Genomic DNA, 16,340 nt, shown 5'->3' with positions numbered 1-16,340 from the left:
ATACCATGGTGATATGTATCACTCCCCCTTAGTCAATACTCCATCTCACATGGAAACCACTCCCCCTTATATAATGATCTGAAAACCATATGTATTTGTAGTGTGAACTACATATTAATTCTCCCCCTTTATGTCAATAAAATTGGCAAAGGTACAAGAACAGGATGGGATCATAATGAAAATTTCCATAGAGACATTTCATGACCAAAAGAAAGCACATCTCAACTTATTTAGATGCAATCAATACATGCATATCGACCTATGAAAAACATAACTTTTGACAAGGTATGGGACAATCATAGTTCACGGACGCGAACACACATATCCCATAACATATTGCAATATACAAAACCATAAAGATTAATACTGTAAAAATATCATCTTCCAAACAATTTTTTAGAATTTAAACAAATAAACCTAAAAACATGAAGATAAAAACGTTGGACATAGCTATGTGTAATCACAATAATGGCTATTCCAAACTATAGTTCTTCTTCTAAATAAAACAATAAAAGAAGATTTAACTAAAATTCACAAGCTAAGAAACAAAAAACAGACTCCAGTGCTATGCCTGAACACGAACTAAGATCATATAGACGGTTCAGGATCCTCACGAGTCGAGAGGTCTATGAGCTTGTGATTGACATCATCCACATCATCTTCAGAGCGGATATCCTTATTGAGAAGTTCTTTGACATGAGTTTTCATGAGAACAAGGTCATAATTAACCTTTTTCAACTCAGTTCTTACCATGTCAAGACACTTCATAGTATCAACAAGTTGCTGCTTTGCATCCTCAAAGTTTTTGAGAAAATTGAGAACCACTTCAGCCGAAATCTCTCCAACCTCCTCAATATCTGAGTAGGAATCAGGAGATTGAGGAAAATATCCTTCAACTTCAACAAAGGTTCCCTTCTCTTTATCAAATTTGAAATATACCGCATTATCAACGAAGTCTTCAGGTAAATCCCAAGAGAAGGAAGAAGAAGCCGTTGATAATATGAAGCCTAGAGTGAGAAAATTCAACTCAATAGGATGGGTATATAAACAAGCTTCGAGAGACTTAGGGTTTAGAAGATTGGTTTGTGAGAGAATCCCAAAACCGTACGTTTACACACCACTTTGTTGATCGAAAACGTTCACCCTTTTACATTACAGAAACAGGTTTGAACGCATAGACCCAAAAACCAATAAACAAAGAAGGATAAAAAAAATACTCATGTAAAAGTGCTACCTGATTATCCATCTAAGAACGATAAGAAATTAGCTAGATAATAAGTGACACTTTGCCGATAAGTATACCTAACCATTTCTCACTCACCTAGGGTTTTTGTAAGTGAGATTTCAACCTTGTGATTACTTAACAAAAGTATGAGCCATTAGCTCATTAAATGAAAAGTGTTTATGATTGGGTCTCTTCTTCCTTTCAAAACTAGGAAAGAATCCATTTTGATGTGAGAAATTATCATAAAACTTACTGTCATCAAAATTCGAGACATAGTTTGAGTTCTTACCAGAAGACTTTTGACTTGCAGGAATAGATAACTTGTTGATAGTTTATTTATAATCTTTAATCATCTCCCTCAGTTTATTTCTCATATCATTATTCTTGCTTCTTTTTCCTGGTGTTTTATTCACTTTCTCCTTTTTTAATAGAAGAACTGGCTTGATTTCTCCTTAGACGATTTTTGTCAAGACGTATGTTCTGCTTCTGAGCATTCGAGGAACTCATTGAACAGACTTTCCTGGTAGCATACACAGGGTAAGTACGAAAATCAATTGGTTTAGACATATGAATTTCAATTACACCTTTGAGAATTAAGTATAAGGTGTGTTGAAGTTGAACAAGGGAATTTTTATTCAACATAGAGTTTCTCTTTTGTTTAGCAGAACCTTTTGCTTCGCAAAAGAGGCATACTTTCTGATCACAAGAGTGATTAGATAATATATTATTACCAGTCTCGTTAGGAGATTTCTTCCTTCCATGTGATGTGGAACATCCTTGATTAATGGGGATTTCAGGCACATCCTTTTTAATAGGAAGGGATTACGATTTTACTTCTGAACCTGAAGCTTTGGTTTCAATAGAAGTAGATGGTATAAAATACTTTTGACAGGACCTTGAATAGAGAGTTTATTCAAGCGATGTTCAATTTCCAGAACATCTTTTTCAAGGCTTGCCTCAAGAGACATACGTGAAGAGTGATTTTCAGTATTTTCTTTGAAATTGCAGTCTCTTACTACACCAAGAAGAACATTGACATGGTGTTTCAACCGATTAAATCTATCAGCTTGGATTATAACAAGATTTAGAATCAATTCAATCTCTTCAACTGTTTCCCGTTCATTAATAGAGATAGACTCTTTTGAAGGGTAATCGGAACGACACATGTCAGTGTTTGTCTGTCTCGTCAGAACACAAGGTTCGTCTATATTCGAGATTAAAGAATCTTTCTCTTTAATAGAATTAGACGAGGCATAACTTTTGTTTCTGGTGACGCGTTTATCAGAGATAGTACTCTTGTCCATAGAGTCATATCGCTACAAACACAGACTTATAAGGTCTTTAAACGTGTTTGCCTGCTCTGATACCAATTGAAAAAACGGGGGTACAACAACCACACCCAATATTTCGCTTAGCAATCTGTATGAACTAACTCCAATATACTTTCAAGATAATCAACCAGACTCAATCTTAATAAAGTATATCAAAGAGTTATAATATCTCGATCTCTCGATTTAATCCTTACTCAAGGAAATAGAAATATGCGATTCCGATTAAATATAAGAGAGATAACTTGGATGGTACCAAAGACCAATATCCAAGTGTCAATCAATGTATATCAACAACTAGAGGTCGAATATTCTAATTGATTGAACTAACGCACAACCTGTGATATTTCAATTATATAACAAAATATAATACGGAAAATAAATAACATAGACACCAGAGTTTTGTTAACGAGGAAACCGCAAATGCAGAAAAACCCCGGGACCTAGTCCACATTGAACACACACTGTATTAAGCCGTTACAGATAGTAGCCTACTACAAACTAACTTCTGTCTGGACTATAGTTGAACCCCAATAAATCTCACACTAATCCAAGGTACAATCTCGCTCCTTACGTCTCTGATCCCAGTAGGATACTACGTACTTGATTCCCTTAGATGATCTCACCCACAACTAAGAGTTGCTATGACCCAAAGTCGAAGACTTCAATAAACAAAACTGTATCACACAGAAAAGTATACAGTAATAGATAAATCTGTCTCCCACAGAAATACCTACGAATTTTGTTCCGTCTTTTGATAAATCAAGGTGAACATGAACCAATTGATAACCCAGACTTATATTCCCGAAGAACAGCCTAGAATTATCAACCACCTCACAATAATCTTAATCGACACGATGAGACGAAGATGTTTGTGATTACTTTTATATCTTGCCTATCATTAGAAATAACCATTTTATAGATGCAATCAAATCCGTTCTCACTGTAAGGGCAGAAATATGATATAGTTCAATTAAATAGTCAATTGGCCACACAAAGTTCTTGTTGCCATTAAAGTTGATGTGAAAATTGGTTGCTACTATGATACACACATTACATTGTATATATCAACACATATGACCAAGTGCACTTCCAACTCTTTCATTTATGATGGGAGCTAGATTTACATCTTAGTTTCATCCCATATTCAGCTGATACCGGTACTTTGGTGTCATTACTACTGGGAAAAAAATAAATTTCCGTCTCATGATATATATATCCCTTTTCACATGCTTTATATGAGTCATTACGTCTAACCCTTATTACTTCGGGGTTCTTTCCATTTTTAATTTTGCTACATTTAGTTTAATTTGAGAAATTTCTTTATCTCAATAGGCCAAGAGAATCTCATTACACATGTCAACCAATTAATTTAGGTTGAATATATTACTAAAAAAATAATTAATTCTCTTGTTGTCATACTTCAACATATGCCGGTTCGTTAGTTTATTATGGATGAAGTAGAGAAATGAAAATTTTCCGACTCAAACAAAAAAAAATTGTGAGTTTTTCCACAAAAAATTGGAATACATGTGATTTTATTTGCAATGTATCTTTTGAAAATACCGACTCTTAATAGTCGAGTCAGTGGATTGCATCCCATGAAACATTTCAAATTTGGGAAGAAAATATCAAATACACAATAATGGTGCTCAAGTACTTCTAAACCCCAAATAAATACATTGGAATCGAGTTGGTACAACCAATTAAACAAAAAGAAAAACACCATTCAACTATATCCAATATCATATTCAAGAGAACAAAATAGCGTTAAGACTAAAAATTCTTAATGATCGAGATCAACAATCATAGTTTAAGTTGACCGTTTATAAGATGTGGACTTTTCTTAAGACAAGAAAAACAGAAATAGACATGTTCTAAAAACATACAAATAAGCCCAATAGATATTCAATTTCAACGTAAAAACATCAAATTGGTCACGTACCTTAAACTTTGGTTCCACTATATATACTCAGAACCATAACGGCTATCGTCGCGCACAGGCGCTGTGCTGGAACGAGCATCAGACCTACATCATGCGGGATATAAAAGCACACCAGACGTGCATCATGCAGGATATGAAAAGCATAAAAGGTTGAACTAATGCAAATTAAACTAGAGTAGAAAACACAAACTGCTGAAACAACAAAAGCAGCTAAGGTCGTAGTGCTTAGAAATGAACTGCAATACGCACATAAAACATTAATGCACTGACGCAAAAGCCAGCTGGAACAGGCCAGCTAGGGATAGAAAAACTTTTGGACAGGATACCACCTGGAACAGGACAGCTAGGGATGGCAAAATTCGGGATAGGATATGGAACAAGGCAGTTCCGGAACGGGACAGGTGCCGGAATGGGGCTGGGACGGGATCCTTTCCTCTTCTTTTTCACAGATGATGAACATACAAGAAACCAAACGGAACAACAGATTTCCATTTTTCTTGGGTACGCGAATAGACGGGATCTCGGAAAGTGAACAGATTTCCTTTCACAAGATTTCCCTTCACAAGTTGACGCACAAATAGACAAATTAGTGTATGTACGATGCCAATCAATTGATTAATATATATATATATATATATATATATATATATATATGCAAATACAACTCATATGATTTATATGACTGTCTCGATTTTTTTTTTCCACACAGATCCCCTTCCTAGGAGGAAGGGGTACAAATTTCAATCAATCAATCACAAAACAGACTTATGAATTAATCCTAAAATGTAACAATTTAAATGATTATGGTATAAAATAGATTAAAAAAAATCAAATCAATTTTTAGGGATTTGATTCAAGGGAAAAGAAAAGAAAAAAAATTCAACTTATCTGATTTGACGATGATGATCCATTGATTTCAGCGTAGTGTATTTGATAGTAACCCATAAAAAAAAATCAAAATTCATTACTGCAAGATTAGAGCTCGTGCTTGATAACATGTTTTAGTAAAATAATGAGAAAAAAGATGAGGCAGGATGTGTTACATAAATATATTCCTTTATATACAAATAGGAAGAAGATCCTAAACATAATATTGGGCCACACATACATGGGCTACAACCCCTACAACAACGTTTTCTTTTAATCTTCGTTTTAGTTTCCGCTCAAAACTGTTTTCACCACCACTGTTAACGGACTTGTAATATTGGTTTCAGATCTTTATTCAAGAAGATTCTTCCAGACATTTGGCGAATACTAAATTTATTAAGATCTTAATAAAGATTGGAATAGTTGGCAAGATTATCCAATAGGCAAGATTGGGTTAAGTCTTTTCAAATTGATCTTGTCTGATAATGTCTTTATAAGTTTGGATTGTAACCCATGACTAAAGCCTTGTGTTCTGTTAATGCTTCACAATTGATCGTGTCTCTAACCCACTAATTATGTTGCTGCTGCACAGATTAGCAGCTAAGAGGCCCCAACAGCAACGTCCTCGGTACCAATTGGTCCTTCAGTGGCCTATGTCCGTTTGCAGTGGCAAGAACCGGTGTCCTCGTAATGTAGCTCGTAGATTCACGATTCATGGTCTCTGGCAAGAGCGAACATATAACAAAGCTCAAGGGGCTCAGCACAATCACTAAATCCATTAGAATCATTACAAAACAAAATCACTATCCTCGTTGGAGGCTTTAATCTGCATTGTATTTTTCCTCATTTGTCTCTCCTCCCTATCCATCTCCATCTCTACTATGTATAACTTACTTTTATAATCTATTGATGTTATGATTTCTGAAACTTAATTGATGTTGTTTCTAATTATATTGTTATTGTACAGGTGCAACAATTATCAACCGATGCAACATCTAATGGACTATAAACGGATGCAACAACTAATGGACTATATTTTAGACAACTATCAATATGGGTCAAATCAAGTCGTGGATCTCGTTGAGCTGCACAATAAGCTCCAGGGAAAGGGAATGCCTCTGTTTTCCATCCAATAACGAACAACATCCAACTACTAGAGATAATACTGCTCCTGGAAGAGTATCATAGAAACTTAGACTGGATTCAAACAAGATATACTACAAGGCTGCAATCTTAACAGGCATAAGAAATTAGTTTCATTTCCAAGCTAATATTACATTTTTACATGTATTCACAAGTTAATTTATCTAATAATTGTTTTTGAATAAAAAGAGATTACAGTGTTTATTTTGCTGAGAGAAGAGATACATATTATAATCCAGAAATCTAATTAATTGTTCTCCAATTTCACCAGTGACCATGACCCTAAATTCTTATATCTCCTTAAAGTTAATTTTATCCTGGTTGTCCATTCTCCCATTTGGGAACCACTTAGCAGTCCAGTGGCGTCCATGAGTGAATGTGAATAACCAGTACCTGCGCCGCTGCGCAACATGTAACGGGGTAATATTTTAGTGTCAATTTTTGGTGTCTTTCTAGCATTTTCAGTTGAAATGTCATTATTGGGGATTGATTTGAATAGCAGTTACCGTCAACAATGGAGCCAGGATATGGAAGGGTCCTTAGGGAGGTGAATTGCCCTTGCGACCGCTGGTTCACGATTTGTACTTCAATTAGTGATACCAGTCCATAATTAGCTAGTCGTATAAAAATGTTGATTAATAACGGGACTCTAGAACTATCATGTGAAAGTAAATTGGAGAATAGGGCATAATAATGGCACGGCACCTGTAAATCCTTAGCTGAAACATGACATTTTCACCTGGATAGAAATGAAGCAGAGATTAAAGTACAGTTACAAGGTGGCTGTTTGCTGGTTTTGTTTGGGGCCAGCTTTTACGCCGACTAAATATTCATTGCTGGTAGCCTTTATTTAAAATCGTAAGCTCATAAGGTTCCACGTTCAACGGTGACCCTCACCCACTCATAAAATTGTTCCGTTTCATTTTTTCTCAAAGGAGAGAAAAAAGAGGAATTTCCACACAAATTTCGCCCATAAAACAAAAAAAAAACACATACCAAACCCTAAGAACCAGTTTTCTGTTTCGCTCACAAAACACACACACAAAAATAAAATAAAAATAAAATAAAAATAAAAACAAAAACCTAAGAACAAACCATAGGATATGCTTTGTTCATGGGATAATGATGATACAAAGAAAGGAAAACAACTAGCCAGGGGACAAAGGCTTTATCGTTTACTTCTCTGTTCTCCTTCGTCTTTTGATTTCTCTAACATGAACAAAGAAGTAAGGCACATCAGGTATGATTGTTCATCACATGTTCTTATTTTTTATGAACACACTTTGTTTTTTATTTTGTAAGTTAGGATTTACTTCTTTTTTGAGTTATCTATTTCAGGGGATCTCTGCTTTTACTTTTTTCTTTTCTGTTCGTACCTATCGATTTCAGATCCTTTTTTCTTTTTTAGCTCTGAAAGAGGATTGAACGTAAGGTAAGGGTTATTTTGTTTTTGGTACTTAGGTTTTGTCCAGATTTTGAGTTTGGTCTAGCATTTGTCCAGCTTTGCGTTTGATACTTGGAATTGACGTTGACTAGTGTTGACCGGGTTAGATTTTGACTTCGGTTAAAAAAATATTAAAATTTTATATAAAAATTAATTAATTAACAAATTTGCTATCCTGTCCATTACTTTAAGGATAATTACATAATAACCATATACAAACCCTTATTTTTTCGTGAACGCAGCTTGTTCTCCAAACCCACCACCGTCTCCACCACACCACTTCTCTGCCACATTCTCAATAGCACTGTTACCACCTTCTAATCTTCCTTTTCTAAGAAAATCTTTTGTAATGATACCAATTTTCGTTTCTCTCTTCTTATGAAATACCTTTACCTCCATTAATTAGTTTCATTTCTCTCTACTTACTCTCGTATCTAGGTTTTCAAAATTGGGGAAATCCAATATAAAGATCCGTGAATTATGATTACAAGAGGATAGATTAGTATATTAAAAATTAAACAAGGGAATAAGTTTGATTATGAATTATATTCGTAATCGACTGGAATTTAAATCTAATGGACCTTAATTAGAGTTTTAGATTCAGAGAAATGGGGATGATTGGGTTTTGATTTGTACCGTTTGAGAAATAGATTTGTTTGATTAAGTTTTAATCGGGTTTTGGTTGAATTAGTTTAGATAGCTTTAAATGTTTCCTAATTCAGACTTATGTTCTCATCATCAATAGTATTGCAAAGTCATGGATTCTGATGCAATGAGGGAGGAAGAAGATGAAGTGAAAATTAATTAGGTCAAACTGAGTATATTGAATCGTGATCATAAGGTGAATGAAGATTCTAGAAGAACATATATGAGATGATAGTGGTGTTTCTGCAGAAGAGAAATGTTCAAGACAATCAGTCGATGGAGGCGGAAGACGAAGAGTAGTTTCATTAGAACATTAGGGTTAATAGTTATTTGATCCGATGGTTACATTAGAACCGTTGGATCTAAATTTACTTCAGGGTATATTTGTAACCTTATTATTTTTATTTTAAAAACAAAACTAATCATAAAAACCCAAGGTGACCAAACTTGTTGGGATCCATTAAAACTCAATCTTAAACAAAATTGATACAAAAACTCTAAATTTTTAAAAATTGATATAAAAACCCAAATTTCAAAATTGGTTTTATCAAATTTTATGATGAAACAAAATTTGGTTTCATCAAATTCTTTGGGGTTTCATCAAATTTTATGATGAAACCAAATTTTGGTTTCATCAACCGCGAGTTACTTTTGTCTTGTTGGGTTTTTTGTGTTAATTTTGTTTTGATGGGTTTTTTGTGGATGTATAGTGACACCTTTGGGGTTATAACTCGAGTTACTTTTATCTTGTTGGGGTTTTTGTGTTACTTTTGTTTTGATGGGTTTTTTTGTGGATGTATAGTGACACTTTTGGGGTTATAACTCGTGGACCGAAAAAAAACAAATAAATTTGTAAACTTAATATTTATATTTCAAAAACTTAATTAATATTTGATCTCAAACAGTCAACGCGAGTCAATGTCAATTCCAAGTACCAAACACCAAGCTGGACAAATGTTAGACCAAACTCAAAATCTGAACAAAACTTGAGTACCAAAAACAAAATAACCCTTAAGGTAAATTAGAGTTTTAAATTGATTGATAGTTTTATGTGAAATTGATGACGATGTTGATTTTCTGTTGTGATGACGATATAAAAGTATTAGCAGTTGAAAAAAGAAAAAAGATTTATAGTAAAGGATGATCAATCTAAGATTTGGGATAAATATTAATTGAAAAAAGATTTATAGAAAAAAGATTTATAGTATTAGCAGTTCATAGTAATTTATAGCAAAGATTTGGGATAGGTAGGGTTTCTGTTTTCCCCAAATTAAGAAAACTAAGGTTTTTCTTTGTAATTGATCAATCTGCTGATTTTTGGGAGAGGGGTTTGATTAAGAGGGTTCATGTTGAGAAAAGGATGTTGATGGATTCAGTCTCTGATTAGTTCAGTGGATAAATATTACAGTTCTCCCACTTCACTGTTCTTTACATATCGAATGAAGGTAAATTGTTGTCCTTATGAAACAGGAGGTGGCATTAGTAGACGTCAAGCGTTTGTTGCGATACTAACTCGATTTGTGTTTCTGCTTGCTGAGGTATGCATACTATGAACTTTTGTGTTTCTTTGTTTCTTTATCATTGGAAAGAAACTTCTTTTGGCAAAGGCTGACTCCTTGCCTCACGAGTAAAAATGAAACCATCAATCAAACTCACCTGAAAAATTTACAAGAGATGATGTCCACATCTAAACTAACAGAGTGCTTTTTGTTTGTTTATTTTTAAAGTAATTATATACTTGACGTTCCAGTGAGATTGTCAAAAGGTTTATAATATTTCAGTGTGCTTGACATGTCATGGACCACTATTAACCTCCATTTTGGCCAAACATTTTGATTTTTGCAAGTGATTGAGGTAGAACTGGTTGCTTCAAGGAGCATTTACCACGGCTGCGCAAAGAAGGGAGAACTAATAGTTCGATTGGTGTCTACGAGAAGACCATCAAATCTGATTGTGTTGGTGGGCTTTTTCTGCAACACCTATTCCCAAAACTTTGTTCTTAGCTTTGGCTGGGTTTCGTGATGGAAGGCCATAGATGACAGTCGAAATAATTTTGAAGGTTTGTCTTTAATACCGTGTATGTACTGTACAAAAATAGAGTAGTTGAATCTTCCCATGCATATCAAAGTTTATGTTTCTCAGTTCAGTGGTCTACCATGAGCATCAAACTCCGTCAAAAACTACATTCAACATAGTAGATTATTCGGGGATGATTCGGCAGCTAAACATGTGAATGAGTGTGGTTTCGGTCTAAGGTAACTCTCTCCTATTTGACGTTCTTTTTTTATGGATATTTTATCAATTTTCTCAAGTCTGTAAATGAAACTTTTCCAATGATCTACTCAATGCAAGTGGTTTCGGAAAGTTTCTTAAAATATCCACAAACTTTCTCGCCCGGTGCAACTATTTGGTTTAGACCATCTGTTTGATGTATTCTGAAATTTTAAAATGAATGACTTGCTCTATTTTTATTTCTTTAAAATGAATGACAAATAACAAACATATGATGCATTACAGATTGTTTGCTAATAATTTGACTGGTAGAAGGGGAATTTTTACCTAAATTTTATCATCCAGGTGGTGTTCCTTCTTTCATGTTGAAAATTCTCATACTTTTATTCAACAGATCAGAAGAGAGGTTATTTACCCAATTTTGTTCATGTGTTAGCAGCTGATTTTGTTGGAAATTAGGGGTGTTTTGTTGGATATTCATGTTATGCTCATTCTTAGAGACACTCATGTCAACAGATTTAGTTTCTTCAACTATTTTACATAGAACATGTTAGACGATCTACTGGGATTTATGCATAAGATCACCACAAACTACAATTTGGGAGCAATCAAGATAGTAATTATTAGCTTACATGTTATGCATTATAGAAATATTATGTGAGTACTTCATGGGGAGTTTCCGCAGAAGTTAAGAAATTTGGAAATGCCATTACTGCTACTCAGGCTAACACTGAGGTGGTGCCATTAAATAGTAATATTCATACAGATGAATGTAGATTTCATGCCTTCCTCATTGTCTTTCTTCCTCACAGTGAGTGCAGTTTTCATGGTTTGCGTATGGTCTTTCACTGATAGGCTTATATATCGCGGTGAGTAATTCTGAATCAGTTTCTCTTTTCTAATATGTTCTTTGGTTTGATAAGCGTATGTAGTAGCAGCCACGAAATGTAGCGCGATCTATTTTTGGCAGGTACTCTAACTTCTGTTGCCATTTTTTTACGTGAATGATTTGTTCTGTTTAGCTCTTAAGCTTGGATTCATGCCCTGCATATATATATATATATATATATATATATATATATATATATATATATTGTGTTCATCATGGTTTAATTTCTGACATACAGTTAGGGATTGGAACCTTAATATGGATGGAGTCTCATTTAAGAGTATGCAGGTAAAACTCATTTGGTTATAGATACCATTTTCGTTATTTAAGCAGATACTATATATTATATAGTCTTCTCTCTCTGTCAATTATATAGAGAGATTTTTGGTATTAGTTTGCATAAATTAGAGTGCTAATAACTCTATAACTTTGAATTTCAACTTCAAATCTAACGACATTAAATAAGAAAACTTGAAGTTTACATTTTCAACTTAGAAAGGCATATCTTAACATGAATATATCAGTAATTACTCATCTGATAAAGCTTTATAGTGTTAGTTACAAGACATTATCCCTTTTGGCCATCTGTAGTTCTTCGTATATTATTTCCAGACTTCATGCATAGGTTTATACAGCTGATGCATAGCATAGTTGGAAGCAAACCCAACCTCCATGAACGAAACTATTAGCAGCTCTTGGATGTCATTTCGATTGCTGCGTAGGTGATTTGGAATCTCAAAGAGCCACATGGTGCATCCATATAGTGAGACTCACCGGATGTATAAGTCACATGAAGATGCTCAACTCCAACTTCTGCAAATACGACAGTGAAAGCTCAAAGCCAACTATTGCAGCAGCCAACTGCTTTGCTGCCAAACAAGCCAACATCACAAAGACACTCGAAAATTCTTAAATCAAGAAGGGAAGAAAATAACAGGAAAGCTTGAGTTGCAGTTCGTGAGAAAAAAAGCAGTCAATGGGTTTTCATCACCAACTCAAGGAGCATGTTGTTAAGAAGACGCTTTCAGGATTCACAAAACACAGTACGGGTTACTAGAGTATGGACTCCAGCTGCAATTGCAACTTATCTCTAATTCTGAGCAGCTGGGCCGAGTGTTTTCCATCTCGCTCCTGCCAACTAAATGGAATGAAATTAGAATTGTTTTCTCATGTGCTAGAGTGAAAATTGCACGATTTTTTTCCGCATCATCTCAAACAGGGTACCCATGGCTATAGTATGTTCGCAATAAATGAAATTTCTTTTTTTTTTAATCGAACTTTTCAAAGCGGAGAATTAAGATTTTCTTTTTATTGCAGTTAGAAAGAATTTATTTAAGTTGTTTCATTCTGATCATAAGACTTTCAAAATATTGACCCGATTAAATATGAACCTCTCAAAAATGTATACTTTACAAAAATAACAAACTTAATTCAGACAAAACTTTAGCACGGGTTACTATCTAGGTTACATTGGTTGACTTTGTGTATTGATATTATAATTACTTGGTTTTTCAGTTGTCACTGACCAGAAGTTTAAGTGGGGTTTGTAATAGGCTTATTCAGCTGGAAAAATGCATATTCCTATCATACTACTAAATGAAAATCAAAACGAAGCCAACCATACCAAATAAAAAATCCTAAGCGACAATGTGAGGCGTGCCGAGCCAAGCCAAATCAAAAATGTATCGACGGCGCGAAGCCGCACGCCGAATCAGAAATGAACCGGGTTTAAAGAGTAGGCGATCAAATAAAAAATGCAAGGGGACGAGGTGAGGCCGAGCCATACCAAATCAAAAATCTTAAACGACGGGACTAGGCGAAGCCGAGCCACAACAAATCAAAAAAATCCCGTGACACCAAATCAAAAATGCACGCCCCAATGCTTAAAAGAAAAAAGATGATGGTGGATGGTTTCCAGATCCGCGGGGCGAGGCGAAGCTGAGCCATAACAAATCAAAAAAGCCATGTGCCACCAAATCAAAAAGGCACGCCCCGATGCTTAATGATGGTGGATGGTTTCCGGATCCGTCCGATGCGGAGCACGGCCAAAAATCAAGTAGGCTTAATATATAGAAGGAAGTTAACTCCAACACTATTGTCCAATTTCAGAAGGAACAAAACAGACAAGGCAGGCTGCACCGTAACACCAATATAAAAGAATACCTCACGTGCATAAGTACCACTTTGAACTGAACAAGAAGAAACCAAACATTTATTATATTACTTCACTCATGAGTCTCATTATTTGACACCAATCTTATTCAACAGACTCCGTACATTGATCAAATATTACATAGATGCCAAAGACGTTACATTTGCACACAAATTCTTGGTAACAGAAAGTGAAGTATCAAGATCAAGCCATTGTTCAATGGTAAAAAGCTTCTGAGCGCAAGGAATACGGGGACCTGTAGTTGTAACTTGTAAATCTTCAACATACCAACTACTCTGTGACCCGGTTCCATCTGAAGCAAGTGTTATTGCACAAACAGGCCCTTTTAAACATCCACCCAAATTACTAAAAATATCAAGGTTACCATTTTCGAAATAGTCATGTTTTGGTCCCATCAACCCACCCCATTTCTCCAGATTTAGAATTACAATATGATTACCATATGAATCGTAGAGTGCTAGTGATATGTTTGAATCTGTTCCTGCACCGATTTTTGTCCCAGTTTTTGTGTATACTGTGTAAACACAATCATACTGCATGAAAGTGGAAAAAAGAAACAAACATAATCAATCAAAACAAATTTCAACGTAAAAAGATTCGAAAAAATAAATAAATGAGTCAACTGACAGATTATTGGTAAAGTCATTGGGTGCTAATATTTATAAATAAAAATCGGTAGAACCCTAATTCATATGTTAGTTCTTTAAAACTAAGAATCATAATTTAATGATAACGTATGGACTTCTGTTGGGGAATGGCCTTACTGATGATTGTAGAGTGACATTCTGCTGAATGGATGATTGTTGTGTGAGAACAACAAACGAGAATATTAGAGAGACAAAGAAGACCAAGTAGAGACTCTTAGCTGCAAATGCCATTTCTTACGATCACAGTGGAATTAAGGAGTTCTGTGATGAGATGACTCTTGAACTGATGTCGTGTTGGGTTATTTTATAGGGAAAATTAATTAGTAATAGGATTTGCATGATTGATGAATGTTTGGTGAGAAACTTAGGTTGCAATATTGTTGTTGTGCATGTTATTTCTAGATTTCATTAAATTAATCAGAATGGCGCAAAGTTAGTCATCTGTTGTTTCGATCGTGTCAAGAGCATGGACCACTAGGATTTGTCCAGTTAATTTCCGCATAATTAAGCCTATGTGGAGAATATGCAACTTTAAAGTAATCTGCATCAAGGAAGTGATGAGATTTTTAGCTTGGGATCTTCTTTTTATTATTTTTGCAAGAAAAGATGTATTTGGTTTACTCTGGATATTGTTTTCCCGTTGGTTTGCTCAATTCTAGCTTGTTTGAAAGTTGGTTCTTTGCTGCAAACCTACTATCGCAAAATATTATTAAAAAGAAGGACACTCTCCAGTCTGAAAGATTTCAAGTATTTATAAATAAAATAAATCTAAAATATAACGCATAGCTTTGAGTCCTTGGATACTTATTTATAATTTCCTATACATATATATATAGGACTACTGTTAAAAATGCTTAGATTCAACAGCATACACTCTTGCGTGATCACAAGAATTTTGGCGTTTTGTTTTTCTTTATATGGTGATACGCAATTGGTATCCAAATCGGTAGATGGTTGGTTGCACATAACGAATTTTTTGTGAGAGCGTAGTACGCAATTAAAATAACATTCTGCCAAAACAATTAACTGTAAATTAGCTCTCATTCGGAGGAAAGAAAATGTTGAATATTTTCAATATTGTTTACCGCTATCCGGGGAGGTACGGGGTGTAGCCCTTCCCGGTTGTGTTCGATCTAACATGTCAGGTCGTGGGGGTCTAAGGGGCAACACCACCTAGCAGAGTGCGAGACACCGTCTCGTAGAAATTTTTCTGGTTTTGAATTTTAAAAACCTATTTCGGTTTCCAAAAAATTCTATCGACACGTCTCTTCCCATAGGGTTTTCTTCCCAAGAGAAACCATTAATGGATGCCCGTTGAAAGCGTCTGTTGGAGATGAAAAGCCATCTCCAAAAGGCATGAGTTCCTCTTTAAATAGCGAAGGATTTCTCCCATTCCAATTATCAAAAAAAAAACTCTTTCTTTCTCCCATTCAAATTATCAAAAAAACTCTTTCTCTCTAAGCATCTTCAGAATCAAATATTGTGTGTTCTTGGTTGGGTCAAGGGAATACAACCTTTGAATCCAACAACGTTGTTAGGGCTTCATTGTATCCTGACAGCAATATTTCGCTGACCGATTGTGCTCGCCAATTATTTGGGAAGGGTCGAAATAATTTGCTGTAAAGAATCGCAAGGCCTTGAAGCTTCAGTGATACAACATTCTTTTCGTTCTTTGTTTTCATTCTCTATTACCCTGAATTTTCCAACAGTTTTCAGCAATTACTTTCAACAATGGAGGGTGAATCTTCAAATTCAAATGTTACTGCTCAATCTATGCAAGTGACTAACTCGATTGGAACGTT

At 34.9% G+C, this 16,340-nt stretch overlaps 1 protein-coding gene across 1 annotated transcript; it reads right to left on the bottom strand.

The window, feature by feature from the left end:
- Window positions 1–13,908: 13,908 nt before the first annotated feature.
- LOC113336140 (PLAT domain-containing protein 3-like) lies at window positions 13,909–14,810 on the bottom strand. The gene is made up of 2 exons (XM_026582132.1): window positions 14,656–14,810; window positions 13,909–14,424 (listed from the first exon to the last, which is right to left on the bottom strand). Exons 1-2 carry the CDS (start codon window positions 14,767–14,769, stop codon window positions 14,008–14,010), a joined length of 531 nt encoding a protein of 176 aa, XP_026437917.1. The 5' UTR covers window positions 14,770–14,810; the 3' UTR covers window positions 13,909–14,007.
- Window positions 14,811–16,340: the final 1,530 nt, after the last annotated feature.

Source organism: Papaver somniferum, unplaced genomic scaffold, assembly GCF_003573695.1.
Source record: "Papaver somniferum cultivar HN1 unplaced genomic scaffold, ASM357369v1 unplaced-scaffold_150, whole genome shotgun sequence".
NCBI classification, from domain to species: domain Eukaryota; kingdom Viridiplantae; phylum Streptophyta; class Magnoliopsida; order Ranunculales; family Papaveraceae; genus Papaver; species Papaver somniferum.
Note: the sequence above shows the minus strand (reverse complement) of the source record. Positions and strands in the feature narration are given on the sequence as shown.

Bases quoted from the DNA above. Each gene is read 5' to 3' on its own strand.
- LOC113336140 (XM_026582132.1), bottom strand. From the start codon at position 14,769: ATGGCATTTGCAGCTAAGAGTCTCTACTTGGTCTTCTTTGTCTCTCTA. The intron at 14,425-14,655 runs GTAAGGCCATTC...ACTTTCATGCAG, and splicing joins ATGTCACTCTACAATCATCA to TATGATTGTGTTTACACAGT.